Raw genomic sequence first — 19379 nt, forward strand, 5'->3', positions numbered from 1 at the left:
GTTGACTAGTGTCGGTCGATGCTTTTAACTGCGCTAAGTGATAACAAGTTATTAATAATCAAACATAAATCTAATTTTGCACACAATCCTTAATGTGTCAATCGATACCTCTCTATGAAAGGATGATTTGTACTAAGATTCCAAAAAATGAATAATTAAATAAATATTTGAAGTGCAATGTGCAATTAAAGTGCTCAAAACATATTGTTGCATAAATAAATAACTCTATTGCGGTAAGGAAATATCTATAGCAAGCAAAAGTTCTTAATCTCCAACGTGATTATGCGTGCCACAGTGTTCTTATTTCTTTATTCCAAACACTCTTCCCAAAATTGTGCTGTAAAAAACCTTTGTATCCATCACCAATGAACAGAATGCCAGAAAATCTTGCGTTATTCCCAATAAGGGGACCTCCTCATCCATCAGTTAGGCCAACTCCATCCAAAGGTAAGTATATACTCAATAAGGGGGCCTCCTCGACAATCAGTTAGACACACTCCATCCAAGAATCACCAGGTTTACAGGGAGTAAAAGAGGGAGACTTCCATGGTGAAGTATGTAGCATTTATTGAATAAAATAATAGTAAAAATTTACAGTATTGTTTGCAGAGATACAAGCTCAAACCAGGAAGCAGGGACGCCATTTGTGTTCCACCTGCGCTTTTCCACTTTTGCTTGCTATAGATATTTCCTTACAGCAATAGAGTTATTTATTTATGCAACAATATGTTTTAAGGAACTTTAATTGCACATTGCACTTCAAATATTTATTTAATTATTCATTTTTTGGAATCAGTACAAATCAATCCTCTAATAGAGGGGTATTGATTGACACATTAAGAATTGTATGCAAAATTAGATTTATGTTTGATTATTAATAGCTTGTTATCACTAAAAGCTTGTTATGTTAAAAGCATTGACCGACACTAGTCGACCGGTTCTTGTTACTACTACATTAATCAGACCTTGTGGTCTTATAACCAGCAGCCTTACACATTGGTTCACAATCATCACATATATATTTACAGATTGCGCGGGTGGTGGATACAATATATAAGTTACATTTTTATATTCCAATTTTTATTAACACTTGTAATTTGTAATCATTGGGGCTTATTTATAAAAAAATGTATAGGACCAATACCAAAAACTTTCGCCCAGCCTGGATGATTTCTCACCATATTTTCTCTAATATGATTATTTCAAATGATTCTTAGCGCCATACAGTGACCATAATGCAGTACTTTTTCAGAAATACCTCAATCAGAAATTTGCTGCATTTTGGCCACTAGATGGTGATGATAAAAAATGTTTGAGGAACTATGGCGAAAATTTGTGCAAGCTGGGTGAATGTTTGTGACATTTATCCAATAAATTTAAAAAATAAAACAGAACCCATAGACATTATCTAAGTTCTTTGATGAATGCTTGAGCTTTTTATAGAAAATACCAGACAGCAAAATATTTCCATTTCCATAAACCCTGACTTTCATGCAGATACCATCGCAAAGATCCTATAATAAGGCCCCCGAGGACTCTGAATATGAATGAAACAGAACATAAAATTATCCAATATTTGCAGGTAATTTAACAACCTGCAAAGGACAATTCCTGTGCACTGGGATGTCTTTATAAATCCATGTGCAATATCAGCTTTTATTTTCAAGTTTTGCACAAAAGCTCATCATGAGGTGCTTGCTTGTAATATGTAATAAATAAATGACAAAGCTGCAAACGGTAAATTAGAACATTTTTCAAGTGCCACACTGTGCTGTACATAAATAAAACCTATTATAAAATAATGAAGCTTTGAATTGCAGAGGGCTTTCCCTATAAAAGTGTATTCCATATGGCTGCTGAAGAGATGGCCTGCAAAACGAACATACATATTTTACAACATAAAAATATAGCATGTTTTGCCTAATGTGGGGTAATAGCTATATAACTGAATGACAACAGTTTTAGATCAGGTAGAGGTGGACTTCAGCAGGTAAAATTACCCACGGACATATATATCTCAGGAACCACAAAAATCACTTTCTACTGTTGACCAACAATCTGATTGTACAATCCTTAGAATTACCAAAACTTAGTAATTTCAAGGACCTACCTAGATGTATCTTAAAGAATAATTTTAGGAATGTGTATTTTATACATAGTTACACTGATCCAGCTTGGACCAATGTAACTATGTATTTACCATACCTGCCAATACCCCTGGAAGCTGCTCCAAAGCTACACCTCTACTCCAGTGATCTCTACTTGTTTTGGGGTCCCTGCTGAGTGGTCGGCCTGATGCATTGTGAATACAGGAGGTCAGACACTTGGCACAGATGCCTTTCAGAAAATTGCGTTTAGTGCGGGAACTGAAATCCAGAGGAGATCGCTGGAGTAGCATTATATGCCTTAATGAAATTCCAGCTTCCAGGGGCAACTGTAGGGGTATAACCCTCGAGCCACTGGATTTGAAGGCCTAAATGTTTTTAAAGTACTCAGGTAAATGTGCAGCAGCTGACGAATGAGATAGTGAATGGGTGAAATAGGCTCTATTGGAGAAACCAGCCTCAGCGCTTGCCTTATTGATTGTAATCCAAAATTACGTCAAATGTGCTGTATATGTACACTGACAGCACATTTGACTTAGTTTTGGATTACAATCAATAAGGCAAGCGCTAAGGCTGGTTTCTCCAATAGAGGCCATTTCACCCTTCCAGGGGCATCTGCCAGGTATGGTATATACATAATTACATTGGTCCTCTTGTTTAGCCCATGGGCTGATCAAGAAAAAATGAACAGATTTCTCTTTCTATTCCAAAAAAAGTAAATGGAGGGAAATCCAGTGCCAGCTATTGTAATCGATCAGCCGCAGCACCTGTGACTGCCTGAATATACCAACAGTGACTGCTTCTGATTTGATTCAGTCACTGTTTGGCTGATAATTTTGCACCGAGTACAGCTGATTTTAAAATCAACATTTGTCAAGCCAGGTGGTGCCAACAGAGCCATCCACAGCTTACATTTTGGCTGATTCAGCAAGCAAGTCAAGCTGTCCATTGCAACTTTTGAGTTTAAATAATTATCATTTTGAAACCCATTTATTTTGTATTTTCTCAGGTAGACATAGCTGTAGGCAGATCTGAAGAAGATTGTACAGTCAGATTGTAACATTTATGGCTAGCCTAAAGGAGATCTCACAAGAGAAATATCAGGGCTCATATGGTTGACCTCTTTTTACAAAATGGTAATCGCCTGGCTATCATGCTGACCCAAATGATCAAGGTGCTAAATTATATTCCTGGAAGGCAGAGGTGGCTAAAATACTAAACAATCCACAGATAGCCCAGAAATGAGCATTTTCCGAAGAAGGTTAGCAACGGGTGTCTGTTGTGTTTCTAGTTCTAGTTTTAATTTAGGACTACTCTCCCTGTTGCAGTTACCATACTGTAAAGTGAAAAGTCTAAATAAAGTATGTGGCCTATTTAAACTCTAGGGGCATAAAATGGAATCTAGCTTGTTTTCAGTTAACGACAGCCCTGGTAAGAGTCAGGATTCGGAAACTTTTGTGGAACTGCATGGTTCAGGAGTCTTATACGTCTTCCATCTCTTCTTCCATTCTGCAGCCTTATATTGAAAGGCTTCACCCCAGAAGGCAGAAGTCTGTCTGACAAGGAAACCACAGCCCTCCTCGCCGCTGGAGACAAGGATGGAGATGGCAAGATCGGCGTGGATGGTATATTTATGTTTTTTCTTTGATAAACATTTGTCATGATGAATGTATAAGAAGTTTTTGGCTTCAGATCCATAATGCATTAATTGCAAACTATACACATTTACTGCTGGTGAATCAATTACTATAGTTTAAAATCCATGCATCAGGAAGATTCCCCTGCAGAGAATGTTTTGTAAATGTCACCTCCACCTGCCGCAAATGTATGGTAAATATCACATTCACTGCTTTATAGAATACTATATCTATATCTATAGCTACCCCTGGAACACACTAACACCAGCTTGTGAAATAGGGACCCATCCCTGAAATATTTTTATACTGCTAATTAAGCACATTTTACCAAATATTCAACATATTTATGAACTCAGAAAATAATTCATAAATGTATGTTCTATTCTTAAAGCTTAACACTAGTCTAGAGAAACAAATTAACCTTGCAGATGGACCCCTTTCGCACTGCATAGGTTAAAGTGACACTAAAAAATATCTTGTTCTCCAAAAATAATCCATACACATCCACTACTTAAAGAGGAGCACCAGGCTACTTCAGAAAAGTCAGCAGCAACAAATACCGTAACTGCTTTATTTTAATATTAAGACACTCACCTGTCCAGGAATCCAACGGTGTCCTTACGTGAGCCAATTTTCAATCATCTATCTGGTGCTGCAGCCATCTCCACTAAGGGAAATCTTAGCCGATTCCCTACCGCTCCGCTCCCCCCTCCCCCCCAAAAGGTGCCAAATGTGGCAGCGGAGGGTGGGGGGGGGGAGAGGCAGATATAGGATGCCGGAAGCCACCTCAGATTACTGCCCAGTATGGATATAAGCACTACCCTTACTAGACAAAAAGCCAACCAGAATCCCTCATGCCACAAGGCCCAAATTCTGGCAAACCTCCTGGCTGAGGAAAAAAGAACCATAGAGAGGCTGCCATCATGACTAAGCCTTTACTCAAAACTGGATTGAAAGAGATTCCCATCTGAAGCAGCAAACTGCCAAAGGGTCCTAAAGGCCCTGATTCTGGCCAAGCTTTCTGCTGAGGATGCAACCCCAGAGAGATTGACATTGTGGCTTAATCCTTACTCTAATTGGACTGGAGGGGATCCCACCTGGAGCTAGAAGAAACCAAAGGATCCTTCCTAGCCTAAAACTTTGATCTTGACAAAATCAGGTATTGTCCACAAATGAGATGGGATATGGCAGGGACTGCAGAGATCTGCCCTCTAAGAGAGCTTAAGATCAGTTGAAGACCAGAATGTACCTGACCAAAGGACTGAAGGAAAAGAAACAGCAGTCGGAAAAAAAAAACAAGCGCTTATCAAATCCATATGTAGGATTTATAAATATTAGCTTAGGGAAACGACAGTCAAGCCTTATCAGTCTCTTTCATCCAGGATCAGAAACTGGAAGAGCTGAACAAGGGGGGAGCATTGCACTCTGCGACAGAAGAGAGAAAGAACTTTAATCCAATAGCCTAGTATCAGAAGTGGGAACCAAGGCCTGTTTGGCCAATGGGAAATAACTGCATTAATTGCCATGGTCTTTAACAACAGACCCCAAAAAACTGTATATAGATCGGACTGGAGGATAAGCATATGGCTTGTAAGACCTTTCCTAATCTTCACAGCATCCACACCCAGGCTTGGCCTAGGGCCCCTAGGGAAAAGCTTTACAGCTTGTAATAGTGAGGAGATGCTAGCAGATCTAATTCTGAAACCTTGTACAGAAATGAAATCCATTTGGGAGGAACCTGGATGTAGGAACCACTTGTTGCTGATTCTTCCCATAAGTTCTGAATGTAGACTCAAAGAGATAAAAGAGATTCTACTCCACTCAGATCACAGTAATCTCTATCTTTTGTCAGTGGACTGAACCTGAAGGTTCTGACCTACCCCCTGATTTAGGATACCACTGTGATGTTGTTCAGCCTCATTGAAGAATAAAAAGCCTGTTGCCAGGCAACGAAAGGCAAAGGAAGCATAAAAAAGCCGGCCAGAAAATCAAAGTCAAAAACACCTTCCCAACTGGGCAGTTCCACTACCAAAACAACATTCCGATAGGAGAGTTTCACTGACAAAACTCCTTCCCGATAGGAGAATTCAACTGGCAAAACAATTTCCCGATAGAGTTCCGCTGGCAAAACAACTTCCCGATAGGGGAGTTCAGCTGGCAAAACAACTTCCCGTCAGGGAAGATCCACTGGCAATAGCTCTGCAGCACAGAAAATGTGTTACTATGCAAGCACCCAAGGCTTTATCTGCCTGTAGCGAGACATGAATAGCTGGGGGCATGATCAATATTGGAGAAAAAAACATGAAGCCTTCTCCATTGAGCCCACCTCAATATAGGGATGGGAGAGTCCATGGTCCTGATCGTCAGGCATTGAGATGCTGACAAATCAAGATAGATAAGTCAGGATTACACAGCAACCTACCACCAAAAAACAATGTATCCCGAACCATAATCATTTAAGCTCTCAGTTACGTAAGGATTTGCATAGGAGTCACATGACCCTCGGAGAACTCCCTTTGTATTCTGAAAGGGATCCCTGTTTAGAGAAGGAGTGGATCGAGATTTCAACCAGCAGACATGTATGCCTAGGTATGTCCGAGAAGACAGCTTTGGAAGTTAGAAATAGGCACCCTTCTGAGCAGCATAGTACTGATCTTAAAACACATCTGCTGGAATTGGATTTTCTGTCCCTACTCCTAGAGACGGTAAGGTTGATGTCGGCTAGAAGAACTTGTCTATTGATCCTGGAGCAAAGGATTCCTTCTGGCACAGTCAGAGGCCTAATGGTGACTTGATTGTTCAGCATGGCCTGAAGAGCTTGTCTTCACGATCCAACCGTCTGAGACCAAGCTGTACCCTTCTACCAGAAGAGGAGCAACCAGGTAAAAAAAAAAAGACCAGTAAGCAACCTCACCCTAGAAAGGGAGCTCTTTGCTGTCTACTTGGTTGATTACTTTCTTTCTATTCTTTCTGAACTCCAATCCGGAAGTGCAGGACCAAACTTCTGGAGTTAGACACAGAGTCTAGAATTGCAGTCTTCTTTCATTGGGCAGACATTTACTCAGGAGGCCAGGCTAAATGCAGCCCTTTGCTATCAAATGAGGCCTTGAAGAGGACTGTTTAGACTGTTAGAATTAATAATCTTCATTCCAACTTCCATTGCATTGGAAGATAGGCAAGGGTTAAGGCAGGTTCACAGTCCCCAACTGCAGACAGATATACCCCCTAAGGACAAGTCCAACACATAAAGTTACCACCAGAAGACGCTACACCCCCCAAGGACACACCCAATCATCATGGTTGAGTATACCCCTGAAGGACACAGCATTCTCCAATGACACAGGACGCTCCTAATATCCGCACAGCTATTCTGCATGAGACCCAGTCGCCAATACTTCGAAAAGGTAGAAAAACTTGGTCCTATGAGTGAGGAGGACAAAAAAGAAATGCAGCCACTGGCTCAGCCTGAAAAATTATTGGAGGGGGGTCCAATGGGGTAGGAGCGAGGGCAGGGCTACCCAAAGGTATGCTGCCATGGAGTCTGTCAGGAAAAATGGATATGGAGATTTTAATGAGGCTGAGAGCAATAGAAGGGACTTTTTTTTAACTTAATATATACTGGAATAGTTTTGTTTTTTTTTTGTTAAACCTGAGTTTAGTGTCACTTTAAATCCTCAGATTGTCTAGGGGATTATGATTAAAAAGTTTACTTACCATATTCTTTGTTTCACTGGCAGCCAACCTTCTCTAATGCTCCCGCAATGTGGGTGGGCCCTTGGCCTCCTCACTTACAATGCAGGATCCCTGGTTCATGTATTGTTCATGATGACATGGCCATGGAAGAGCTGCAACAGGCCACTCAGCAATGATTATACCTTATTCCTATTCCTCTAGACAAGAAGAACATTTCACCCTTGCAGTATGGAGAGGGGGCCCCACTACAAGGGGAGGTTTCTCCAGCCCCTGGTTCAGTTTGTGTAGTGCACAATAGTAACCAATTAGAATCTGTCATGTCTTTAGCTGACTGCAATAGAATAGGTCTTTATCAGTTGTTTTAATAAAGAACATTTGTCAGTGTGGGTTTGAATGTGATCGGTTATTTCAGGCACTTTGATAAATGTGGCCCATTATCTTCAATGAGAGTTCAGTCCTAAAATGCTTGCAGATCTTTTAAGCTGGTCTATTTTGTAGTGTTAAAAAACATTTCAGTGCACCTCTATCATATTTTTTTAGAGGTCCTAACTGAAACTGCTTAAGGTTAAAAAAAGGCTGCCATTGTGCTGTCCTTCTGCAAATACTAGTTCCCTTGCTGTCATGCTGATCCACTTGGCCAATGTCTCCAAAGGCATTGAAGACAGTGGTATCTCTGATCCTGTTTAAGTTTTCAACTATTTAACCATTAGGCGCATGCTGCAAATTCTACTTAATGACCTGGCCGGGTTTGTCACATGATTGAAAGCTTCCGATTGCAAATGTGCAGCAGGAGCTGCCAGTGACAGCTTAGCTAGTGTGCTCAGAGAATGCAGTGAGAACATTCTCAGCACAGAAAAGCTTTTTCCAATGGATGCATTTGTGCAAAGGATTAGCGTTAAAGGCCACCCACTGAATATGTGCTTATGGCAAGTGGGAATAGGTTAAGCACATTTGCCTTTAAATTGAAGAGTGTCTTGAAAGCAAATACATGTATTTTAGCATCTAAAGTTGTTGGAAAAATATTTGATGGAGAGATAAATTCCATGGAGATTACACATACAGATCTTCCCAAATCTTAAAAGTATTACTCAAGACATGAAAACAACATGGGATGCGAACTTTTCCATGATGGAAATATTGAGTTACTATAATAAGAAAGGACAAATGGAATTAAAGCGGTGTTCCAGCCTCCCCCTCCAAAAAGTATGTGTACTGCTGACTTTTAATATTAGGACACTTACCTGTCCTGGAGTCCAGCGATGTCAGCACCGCAGCCGATGTTTCTATCGGCTTTCGGGCGCAGCCCCCGCCATTGCTGTGCATTCGGATTGGCTCAGCTCAGCAAACTTCCGAGGGCCAGCACCGTGGCGCCATCTCCCAGAAGTGGGGTAGGGTACCTGTCAAAAACAGGTACCCGTTCCCCCCTGAAAGGTGCCAAATGTGGCACCGGAGGGGGGGAGGAAACAAAAGTGGAATTCCACTTTAAATAAGGAGTTTAAAACACGGTAGAACCAAAATACCACTCTATGGAGTTCTTACATAGTTACATAGTTGATTTACTAAAGGCAAATAGACTGTGCACTTTGCAAGTGCAGTTGTTCCAGAGCTTAGTAAATGAGGGGATGCTCTGCTGACTTCCATCATCCTATCATGTGCAAGCAAGAATGTTTTTTTTTTTATTCTCCTTGCATGTGATTGGGTGTTCTTTGTAAAGTGAAGCTTCACCTCATTACTACATTCTGGAGCAACTGCTCTCGCAGACTGCATTGTCTGTTTGCCTATAATTTAACCCCTATGTGTCCCCCATTCATTTACCAGCCAGATGAAGGAATTAAGGGATTACATAGAGGGGTATAATAAGGACATTAAAATAAAAAAGACTAGGTTCCCATGCTGCAAATTAGACTTCTCTATGAGTAATGGAATTTTCATTGCTTGCAAAGATTACATATATTGTTTCATGTTTTTATACACACCTGTACATAATACAATACTCAGATTTTAGCTGGATTTTATTATTTGATGTCTATTACTCTTGGCACATTAAAAATCCCAGAGGTAAAACAGGTTATTTTGCCTCCATCTAATCTTTGTTGTTCTCCATTACTATAAGGGATGTGGTGCCTGGGTTGCCTATCAGTCCAATGGTGAAATGTATATTTCTAAAGCCAATAATTTCATCAAAACAATTTCCAAACCAGTTCACATCACAAGGAAACAAAAACACAAGGAAAATACATTGATAAATAAAAATGTATATTTTTTTGCTCACAATTTACATTGATATATAATAGTAAACCAATAGGCAATTACAAAACCAGCAGCAGAACATTTTTCAGCATTAGTCAGTAAGAGACATCTCTCTTATGGTTTTTAAATCACTGTTTTAGATCCCAAGTCCAAAATTAATCTGAAATGCGTCATATGCGTTAATCAATCAACAATCATTAGAAATGTAATTATTCTAGTCATGGAGCCCCAGTGGAAGACATAGAGACATGATTCCTGATGTAGCACCACATTGTTTAGCATAGCAATGATATCTACTTTCAATACCTTGAAATGTTCGCAAGACTGGCAACTATAGCAACTAAAGCCTGCATCACTATATAGTAAAGACAGCAGAGTCTCTGCAAGGTTACATTATGCTAATGAATGGTAGTTGCTGTCATGTTTAGGGTTTTACATTGGTTCTCCCTTTGATCTTGAAAAACATTTCTAAAACCAGTAATTTGACAAGCCGAGAGGGTTACCTCCTAATTCATGATTTCCACAAATCATTAGAGATGCTATAAGGGTAACAGACTTTACAACTGTCCTGAACCCTGGGGACCTCAGCTCTGACACCAATCCAACATTCTTGTTTGTCATGCTGTATGGAACAGGTTTTCATTATATAAGTTATATTCCATTAGGCAAGTCTGTGTATAATGGCTGTTAATAATAAAGAGATATCCTGAGGTCCTATCAGTTTACATTAGGCCCTGAGAAGTTTAGCTACTTATCAGACCCTACAATTATCTAAAACAACCATGTTAGCATATCTATACTGCAATTAGGAAATATGCTACAGCCAGAAGATGCTTACTGTTAAAGGATAACTTTAATATAGTTATCCTAAATGATATCCATTTTAGTTTGGGATAGAGTGAGGAAGGATTACAGCCACTGTCAAGTTTTTATTGCTCTCTTAGTCCCCCCTGGGGAAATTCACTCTGTCTAGTTGACTTGGTACATTATGGGAAATCTGATATTTTGTACAACTGTTTCCTACTCTATCCAAAACAAAAAAAAAAAACAATATACTTTACCACCACATCTACACTTTTTTTAATCTTCGATACAAGTTATATATGTGCACCTTCTGTTTACAACAGACTTGGATTAGACAAATGCATGGCACATTGCACAGGGAGTCTTAGCTCACCTTTCCAGCAGTCCCTATTAACCCAATCCACCATTGCAGCCCCCATGATTTCCTATAAAAGTTTGGACATTTAGAGCTTGTATAGATAGCCAAAAGCAGCATGCTTTTAGGTACCTTCAGTTTCATTTAGATCAGTTTAACGTGGTTGTAAAGGCTGAAGGTTTTCCTACCTTCATGCATTGTATGCAAGAATGTTAAAAAACCTTCTGTGTACTGCTCTCCCCACAGCCTCCCCTAATACTCTACTGAGCCCTCTCTCGATCCAGCAATGTGCACAGGAGCCTTGGCTGTCCTTGGTTCTCTCTCTCCCCATCAGTTGAGACACAGCAGCTGGAGCCATTGGCTCCCACTGCTATTAATCACAGCCAGTGAGACAATGAGGAGAGAGCGTGGACAGGGCTGAGCCGCGGCTCTATGTGTCTATGTGGAAGCATAGAGTGGGGCTCAAGAGTATACACATCAGTGCCTCCATAACAAGCAGCTTTCTATTGGGGGCACTGGTCAAGTGGAAGGAGCCAGGATCGCTGGCAGGGGACCCAAGAAGAAGAGGATCGGGGCTGCTCTTTGAAAAAACACTGCACAGAGCAGGTAAGTATAACAAGTTTGTTTTAAAAAAAAAAATGAAGCTTTAGGAAAACTTTAAGATGCTTCTGAGGTCATTATGTGTTTCTTTAAAGGTAGGTCTAAGCTCCTCTTGACCTGTGTTTGACTTCCTTCTAAACTATTCTAACAAAAATGATTGGGTACATAGTAGGGATTGACCGATTATCGGTAAAGCCGATAAATCGGGGGCCGATATGCACTTTCCCCGATATATCAAAATCGGCCACCAAGGTGACCAATATTGCCGATATTTCGGGAAAGTGCTTGTACCGGAGTGATGCCTGCAGCTAGGGGCATCACCCAGGTACTGGCATCCTTCGCCGGTGGTCAGCTGTCTTCTAATGACAACCGATGCAGCTGAGAAGCCGCTCGGCTGTTATTACAAGGAGCGGCAGGTGACGTCCCCCCTCCCGCCGCCTTCCGCGGCTCGCCCGGGTCTCCCATCCCATGGGGAGACCCGGGCAACCAGCCTGCACGGCCACCGAAGACCCAATCAAAGCCGCATTCGGCTCTGATCGGGTCTCCATGTAAAAACCCAGGAAGTGATGTCATGACATCACTTCAGGGTACTGGTGCCAAATTCAAATAAATTACAGCATTCAAAACAGCCAAACTTGGCGTTTTGAATGCCTTTAAGAGCAGAGGAGGGGTTTGGGGTCTTTTAGATCCCCAGATCCCTCCACAAGAGTACCTGTCAAAAAAAAAATACATTTTAATGTCTGAAAATATCGGCCAATACCGATATGCATTGGCCAAAATATCGGTATCGGCAATAAAAAAATGATATCGGTCGATCACTAGTACACAGGCCCTAAAGGCTAATCTACATTTGGAGCATCCCCTGCTGAACCTCTGAAAAGCAAACTGCAAAGCATCGCTTTTAAAGGAGTGGTTAAGAAACAGTTAGGAGGCAATACATCGCCTCCTCTGTGCCTGTTGTAACTACAGTTGAGGTGCAGCCCCTTTAACTTGAATCAATTGCATTCAACTGCGGTACTGCCTGCTGAACACAACTGGGGGTTTAATATTTTCCTTGTGACGGAGATTGGAGTTTGTGACTGCACTGCAAAAAGCATTGCTGGAAGCAGGGGGTAATGTTACATGCTTCTTTAAGGCAGAAAGTACCAGGTTTTTGACAAGCTGTACTAGGGCCTACTACAGAGCAAAACAGCTTCCTTGCCTGCAAAGGCTCCAAAAAAGGGAAGAGGAATCACTCACCATATTGATAGCCAAGGAACAATTTATGTAATCCAACATAGAGACTACTGTTTCTGATGTATAGACCCACTAATGCGTTTCACTCAGACAGGAGCTTACTCATAGGGGTCATTATCCTATGAGTAAGCTCTTGACTGAGGTAAACGAGGACTCAGTAAATTGTCCCAGGACTTTTAATATGGTGAACAGTTTCTCTTACTTTTTTTGGAGCATTTGTAGAGACTGTGTTACTCGCTGACCACTATAGGAACCTGTGATCAGGGGCAGCCCAGGGACTTAGTGCCTGTACTAGAATATTTGCTCTTTGTGTACTTCTTCTTTGCCTAGAACGGTGGGTTGTACTGTTCTTTCTCATATGTACAGTAAAGACTGCTATTACCCTTTATAAATAACTTTTTTTTTAAGCTTCAGTGCTTGGGCTCTGGCCATGTTAACATTTTTAGCTTCTTTAGCTTTACTGATGCTCAATACACATTACTGATGATTTACACGTTTAGCATCAGTGACTACCACAGTGATTAGTACAGTGTTATAAATACCGTAGTGACTATGCATTTTTATCTTATCTAAACATATGATGCCCTGAACAAATCCCTATATCTGCATCTGGAAACCAAAATGGGCAATAAAACTATTTTCTCCTCATGAGTCCTCACAGTGTTTACTACTACTACTACTACTACTGTAAGTGTATAAGTTCTACAGTGAAAGTCATCAAAGTGCCAAAATGACTGGGTGCAGTGCACTTTTATAAATCTGACTAATACATAATGGATTCTAACTGGTCGCTGAAGGTACTGCTGTCTGTACAAAGTGCTTTGCTCCTTCCACTATTTTATTCAATAGGCTAATAAACATTATATTTCCATCAAACTGTCTGCAAAAAATGTTTAATATACTTTGGATCCTACTCTCTGTGCAACATGTTTTTTTCTCATGCAACCATTGTTCTTTCTTTACAGAATTCGTAACCCTGGTTTCTGAAAGCTAAGCCGTTCAAGCACCATTCTTATTTGTGCACAGCTTTCCCTTCCTTGGGCACCACTTTATTTATTGCTCCCGTTTTATACTCCACCTCTGGTCCCTGCCTCTTGGATCTCCGTGCTGGAACTAAGCATAAAACAACGCAATAAAGGGCAACAACACCTCAGACACAAGCATCTTGTCTTTTTTTTTCTTCTATTAATTGCACTACATATTTATGCATGTTCATATCTTTCTATAAAAATAGAGCAGGTATGCTCCAACCGGGCAATCACTAGTTTGCTTACAATGTTCTACTACACATTCATGTAGTTGTGATAATAAACTGCATGAAATCTGTGACACTATTACTTAAGCAAACCTGTGGGTGAAAGCAGAAACCCACTCTTTAATCCAGCTAAACATTCCTTCAAAACTTACTAGTATAATTGCTTAAACTCTGTGTAATTATTAAAGCAGATCTGGACCTTAAAGGTCTTCCCTCCCTCCCTCTCTTACTAATGGACATTAGTCTTTTCTTTTAACAAAGTAATGCATTTGTACTGGAAAGCAACACTTCTGCAGTTCTCACCTAGGTGAGAATTATGTTTGGCTCTCCCTGCCCCCTTCGTACTCACAGATTTGTCACAGGGCTTTGGGTCCATGTGCCAGTTTCCCCCTGCCATCTGCACACATGCGGGTTTCCTGCACATGCGCAAAAACTGCCACCAGGAAGTCCAAAACCCTCTGTGTCTTTGTGTAAGCACAAAAAAATCACCTCCACATGCACAGATGGGCTGACAGGCTCTACCAGGACCCGAAGGCCAGGAAGAGCCTGTTGGCATGTCTGCACATGTGCCATAATAGTGGCGCCCAAGGGGGGGTGGATGCACCTGGGAGGTGGACTCAACTTCTGCTTTAATTTCACATAAACCACTGCACTCCAGAAATCAAGTCATGAATAGGAATGCCAGCCCTGGTTGCCAGTCAGGCTCTATTGCACTGTACCATGCTGTCATTAAACATGTTTTAGGCACTGCGGACTGGAGAGAGAAAGATGTTTAAACAGATTTACAGAAGAGAGAGAGTATAAAAAGACCTTGCCATGCTTTGTAATGAAGGTTATATAAGATGCTGCAGACTTTCCAGAGAAGCATCACCCTTTTTTTTAAATCATAAAAAAAGTTTTTTCGACCCTTAGATGGTACATACATGAATCAGTAAAATACTTTTTAGATGATACATCCATCTTCACACAGTACAGTTATACTGCACATCAGATACACAATACCAATTAAGTATATATACATACAGTGTTCCCAGGGCATATTGGGCAGAGGTGAGACATCACAGAGTCTTATAAAACAAAATAAAAGTAGAAACAACCGAAAAAAAAGCATATAACCGGTAAACAGTCCATGGCAAGTAGATTCATTGTGAAAGGAAGATGTTAAGAGCAAAGTGATAATGCAGTCGATCAATAAGGACACTTGAAATTCTCTCCTCTCCCTCAAGCACAACAAGGGAAGTGTCACCCTTTAAGCTATACAGTTTGTCAGGGCCACATGAATCACGCTGGCTAAATATAAATAACTGGCAGGTAAAACAGTTCACATGTACACATTTAGTTAGTTTTGTTCAATATGCTTTTCTTCAAATAAAAAATGTAACATTGAAAGGCATACAATGTTCTTAGTTCATGCGTGAAAGCCATTTGCTTTTGACCCATGCACGCTTAAGTCCCCCAGTAACTGAATTTTTTAAATCTGGTATAGTTTAGAACAAGGTTCAGCGACGTGGTTAATATTGACTCCCAAAGGTGGGTGGGACTATTCAAGAGGTCAATAAAGTGGATGGGGGTCAATGGGAGTCAACAAATGATGGAAGGTCAACTGGGGTCAATTATTCTTTTGATGTCTCTGTAGAGCTCCACACCAGGTTGTACTGGCCTCATTTATCAGCGTGCTTTGTGTAGTGTGTCTTTGACCCAACACTATAGCCTTCATGGAAGGATATACTGTATGCACAACTTCACTTGAAGTACTGAGCATACTCCCCTACCTCAGCCTGAAAAACCACAAAGTACATCCAAAGCAATAGCAGTGGTGAAAAAAAATAAGTGAGTGCTGTACATTTGCTAAAATACCAGCATTTTAACAACCATAATGGCAGTTGCTGATAGCAAGAAAAAGTATCAATACTTTTGACAAGAAATATTAGTATTATTGTTGTTTTTTTAAATAATAAAAGTTTTCTCAAGATTTAATATTATTATTACTACTACTACGCAAAGCACTATTATTTAACATAGAATGTATTAAATTGTTTTCATATAATAAATATTCGGGGGTCAATGAACAATATGAAAAATCATGAAAGGGTTCATGAGCTAGAAACATCGGGGGCCTATGGACTTAAAAAATGTCATAGAATCCAGAGATAAAGTGATAAAGTTTTGTTTTAGTTACATCTGAGTCTCTCTGCAGTCTAATTATTCACAATAGTCATCTTTCATAAGGAAATCATTCACACCACTGTTCTATATAAATCAAAGTCTCCAGTATGATTTACATATATGTAGTTTTCAAGAAGCAACACTGCAGAGCACAAACTGATTGACAGGAGTAGTGTTGGGTGAACGGTTCGGCCCGAGCAGGAGAATGGGCTGAACATTGGCGGTTCGCCCATTCAGCAAACACCAAAATTGTCGGAGCATTCGACCACTTTTTTGGCCCGTCAAACGTCCCACAATGAACTGCGTGCCACACAGTGCATTGGAAGCCCTGACTGGCTGAAGCAATGAAGGCTTTGCTCAATCAGGGCACATAGCACATAGCACTGTCAGAGCCATGATTGGACACAGTCATGATGACTCTCTCCAATCATGGCTCATAGTCCCACCCCACACTATAAAAGGTTCCTTCCCAGAGCAGCTAATGGCAGTGTGATATTGGAGTGGACATAGATTGAACAGGGCTCTGTTCATTGCTACGAGCAAGTTAGTGTGCTATTATGATTCTATTGTGAGTGTAAAGTATCCATTTAGTGTGAATATAGTGATAGTGCAGCGTGAGTGTAGTGCGACTGTTCATTTTTACTATAGTGTCAGTTTAGTGTGAATATAGTGATAGTGCAGTGTGAGAGTAGTTCGACTGTTCATTTTTACTGTAGTGTCAGTATAGTGTGTCAGGGCAGATTTACTGCAGTATATTGAAGTGTGTCAATGTAGATTGTCAGGGCAGTTTTACTGCAGTAAATTGAAGTGCATCAGTGCAGTTTTACTGCAGTGTATTTTAGTGTGTCAGTGGAGTGTTTCTGTTTAGTGCACCAAATGCCACTTTTTATTTATTAAATTGCATCCAAATACACATTTCCCCATCTCTATTAAATTTTGATAATAAGCCCCCTCCCCATCATGTCTGGGAGGCCAACAAGGAGATGCAGATGTTCCTATGGCACTGTGAGGGGGCCAGCAGCATATGTGTCCACAGGCAAAGGTGGATGTGGTCTGTCCTCAGGCAGGGTACGATTTCCTCTGTTTAGTGATGTGGTGGACTGGCATACTAAACCATCCTCATCCTTCTCATCCTCTATCACCCAAGCAGAGACTAGTGTGCAGTTCACCGCAACTGCCAGAGTGGCTTGTTTTTTCACAGTTACCTCTGCCATAGCCCCAGCATCATACATGAAGGCGTCAGCAGAGTTATTGGAACATAGCGTCAGCCACTTGCTTCTTGATAAATAGGTGATAAATGTAATTTTTGCTGCAGCAAGTTCTATACACAGTACAGATGCGCCACTTTACAGGCAGACTAAGCAGACCCCTCAGGGACTATATTTAAAGGAATTTTTCATTTTTTCTGTTTCACTTTAACCATCAGTAAATCACTGCTCATTTAAAAAATTATATTTTTTATTTTTTACAAACTTTTTTTTTGATTGATACACTTTCCCCAGGGCAGTACCCGGACCCCCATACCCTTTCTATGCCATATAGCTTGCATCTAAACCCTCAAAATTGGCACTTTTGATTTTTCCAGTTCCGGTCCCAAAGAAAAATATAAAACTATAGTTTGCTTATTCAGGGGGGATCTGCTTGTCTATGGAGATCATGAAGGAATTTCACTAACTGGACTGAGCTTTAACAATGTGTTTTTTTGCATTTTTCTGGATAAACTAGAGGTTTAGGGTTCTAAGGACGCAAAATTGTTCTCTAATTCTATCAATAGTTATATTTGTCCTTTCATTAAACTAGGAGAACATACACTATATTACCAAAAGTATTGGGACGCCTGCCTTTACATACACATGAATTTTATTGGCATCTCAGTCTTAGTCCGTAGGGTCCAATATTGAGTTGTCCCACCCTTTGCAGCTCTAAAAACTTCAAGTCTTCTGGGAAGGCTGTCTACACATTTTAGGAGTGTGTCTATGGGAATGTTTGACCATTTTTCCCGCAAGCGTTTTTTTGAGGTCAGGCACTGATGTTGGACGAAAAGACCTGGCTTGCAGTCTCAAATCAAATTCATCAAAAGGGTGTTCAATTTGGTTGAGGTCAGGACTCTGTGCAGGCCAGTCAAGTGCCTCCACCCCAAACTCGCTTATCCATGTCTTTATGGACCTTGCTTCTACAGTGGTCCAAATTATTTGGTGGAGGGGGGATTTGGGTGTGGGTTGCTTTTCAGGGGTTGGACTTGGCCACTTAGTTCCAGTGAACAGAACTCTTAAGGCATCAGCATACAAAGACATGTTGGACAATTTCATGCTCTCAACGTTGTGGGAACAGTATAGGATGGCCCCTTCTTGTTCCAACATGACTGCGCACCAGTGCACAAAGCAAAGTCCATTAAGACATGGATGAGTGAGCTTGGGGTGGAGGGACTTGAGTGCCCGGACCTCACACCTTTGGGATGAATTAGAGCGGAGACTGCCACCCAGGCCTTCTTGTCCACATCAGTGCCTGACCTCACAAATGTGTTTCTGGAAGAATGGTCAAACATTCCTATAGACACACTCCTAAACCTTGTGGACAGCCTTTCCAGATAAGTTGAAGCTGTTATAGCTGCAAAGGGTGAGCCAACTCAATATTGAATCCTATGGACTATGGATGCCATTAAAGTTCATGTTCGTGTAAAGGCAGGTGTCCCAATACTTTTGGTAATATAGTGTATGTCCTTCTTCAGCCGTAATATGTAAACATATTCAATTTCTAATAAAGCCAGCTCAACTGGACATCTGAAACCAGTCTCATAAAAAATTCCAGATGCACCCACCACTGCTGCCACTATGAGAGACCTCCATCTCTCCAATGGATATCTCCTTTTTTTAAAATATAACAACTGCAGCACAAACGATTGAGAAAACTCCACTGCAAATGTAACACCCCCCTGAATAGGCTGCCTAGAAAAGTAGGCAAATTTAGTTCCTTTAGCCTCCACTGTAACTAGTGGAGCAGTGTGTGATTGCCTGGGCTGTTCTGGGCCCTGCATGCTGCAGGTTTGATTGCTCTCTTCTGCCTTCTGGAGGACGCCAGAATATAGTGGATTGGGAGAAAGCAAACCAGCAGGCTGAATATTTATGTGGTGCATAAATAGTCTGGGGCTTGATGCAGCCCTGTTCTAGTCCAGGAAGAGAAGTTCCCAGCCTGAAGTGTTGCTGCCCCTCTGGGCAGCCCAGCAGAAACTTCTACTTGTGTTCATTAAAGTGGGGTACATAGTAGAAAATCTGCCGAAA

At 40.9% G+C, this 19379-nt stretch overlaps 2 protein-coding genes across 2 annotated transcripts in view; both read left to right on the forward strand.

Moving 5' to 3' along the window:
* The window catches only part of PVALB (parvalbumin), a 42693-nt gene extending 28853 nt beyond the window's left edge, over positions 1 to 13840 (forward strand). The window contains exons 4-5 of the mRNA XM_082265494.1: positions 3621 to 3730; positions 13646 to 13840. Of these exons, the coding sequence (XP_082121620.1) occupies positions 3621 to 3730; positions 13646 to 13674 (139 nt within the window). The 3' untranslated portion in view covers positions 13675 to 13840. The remainder of the gene's footprint in view (positions 1 to 3620; positions 3731 to 13645) is intronic.
* Positions 1 to 19379, forward strand: part of IFT27 (intraflagellar transport 27) — a 553630-nt gene that overhangs the window by 341183 nt on the left and 193068 nt on the right. The gene's annotated exons all lie outside the window — the stretch shown is intronic.

Source organism: Pelophylax lessonae (assembly GCF_965119305.1).
Source record: "Pelophylax lessonae genome assembly, chromosome: 8".
In the NCBI taxonomy this organism is placed as follows: domain Eukaryota; kingdom Metazoa; phylum Chordata; class Amphibia; order Anura; family Ranidae; genus Pelophylax; species Pelophylax lessonae.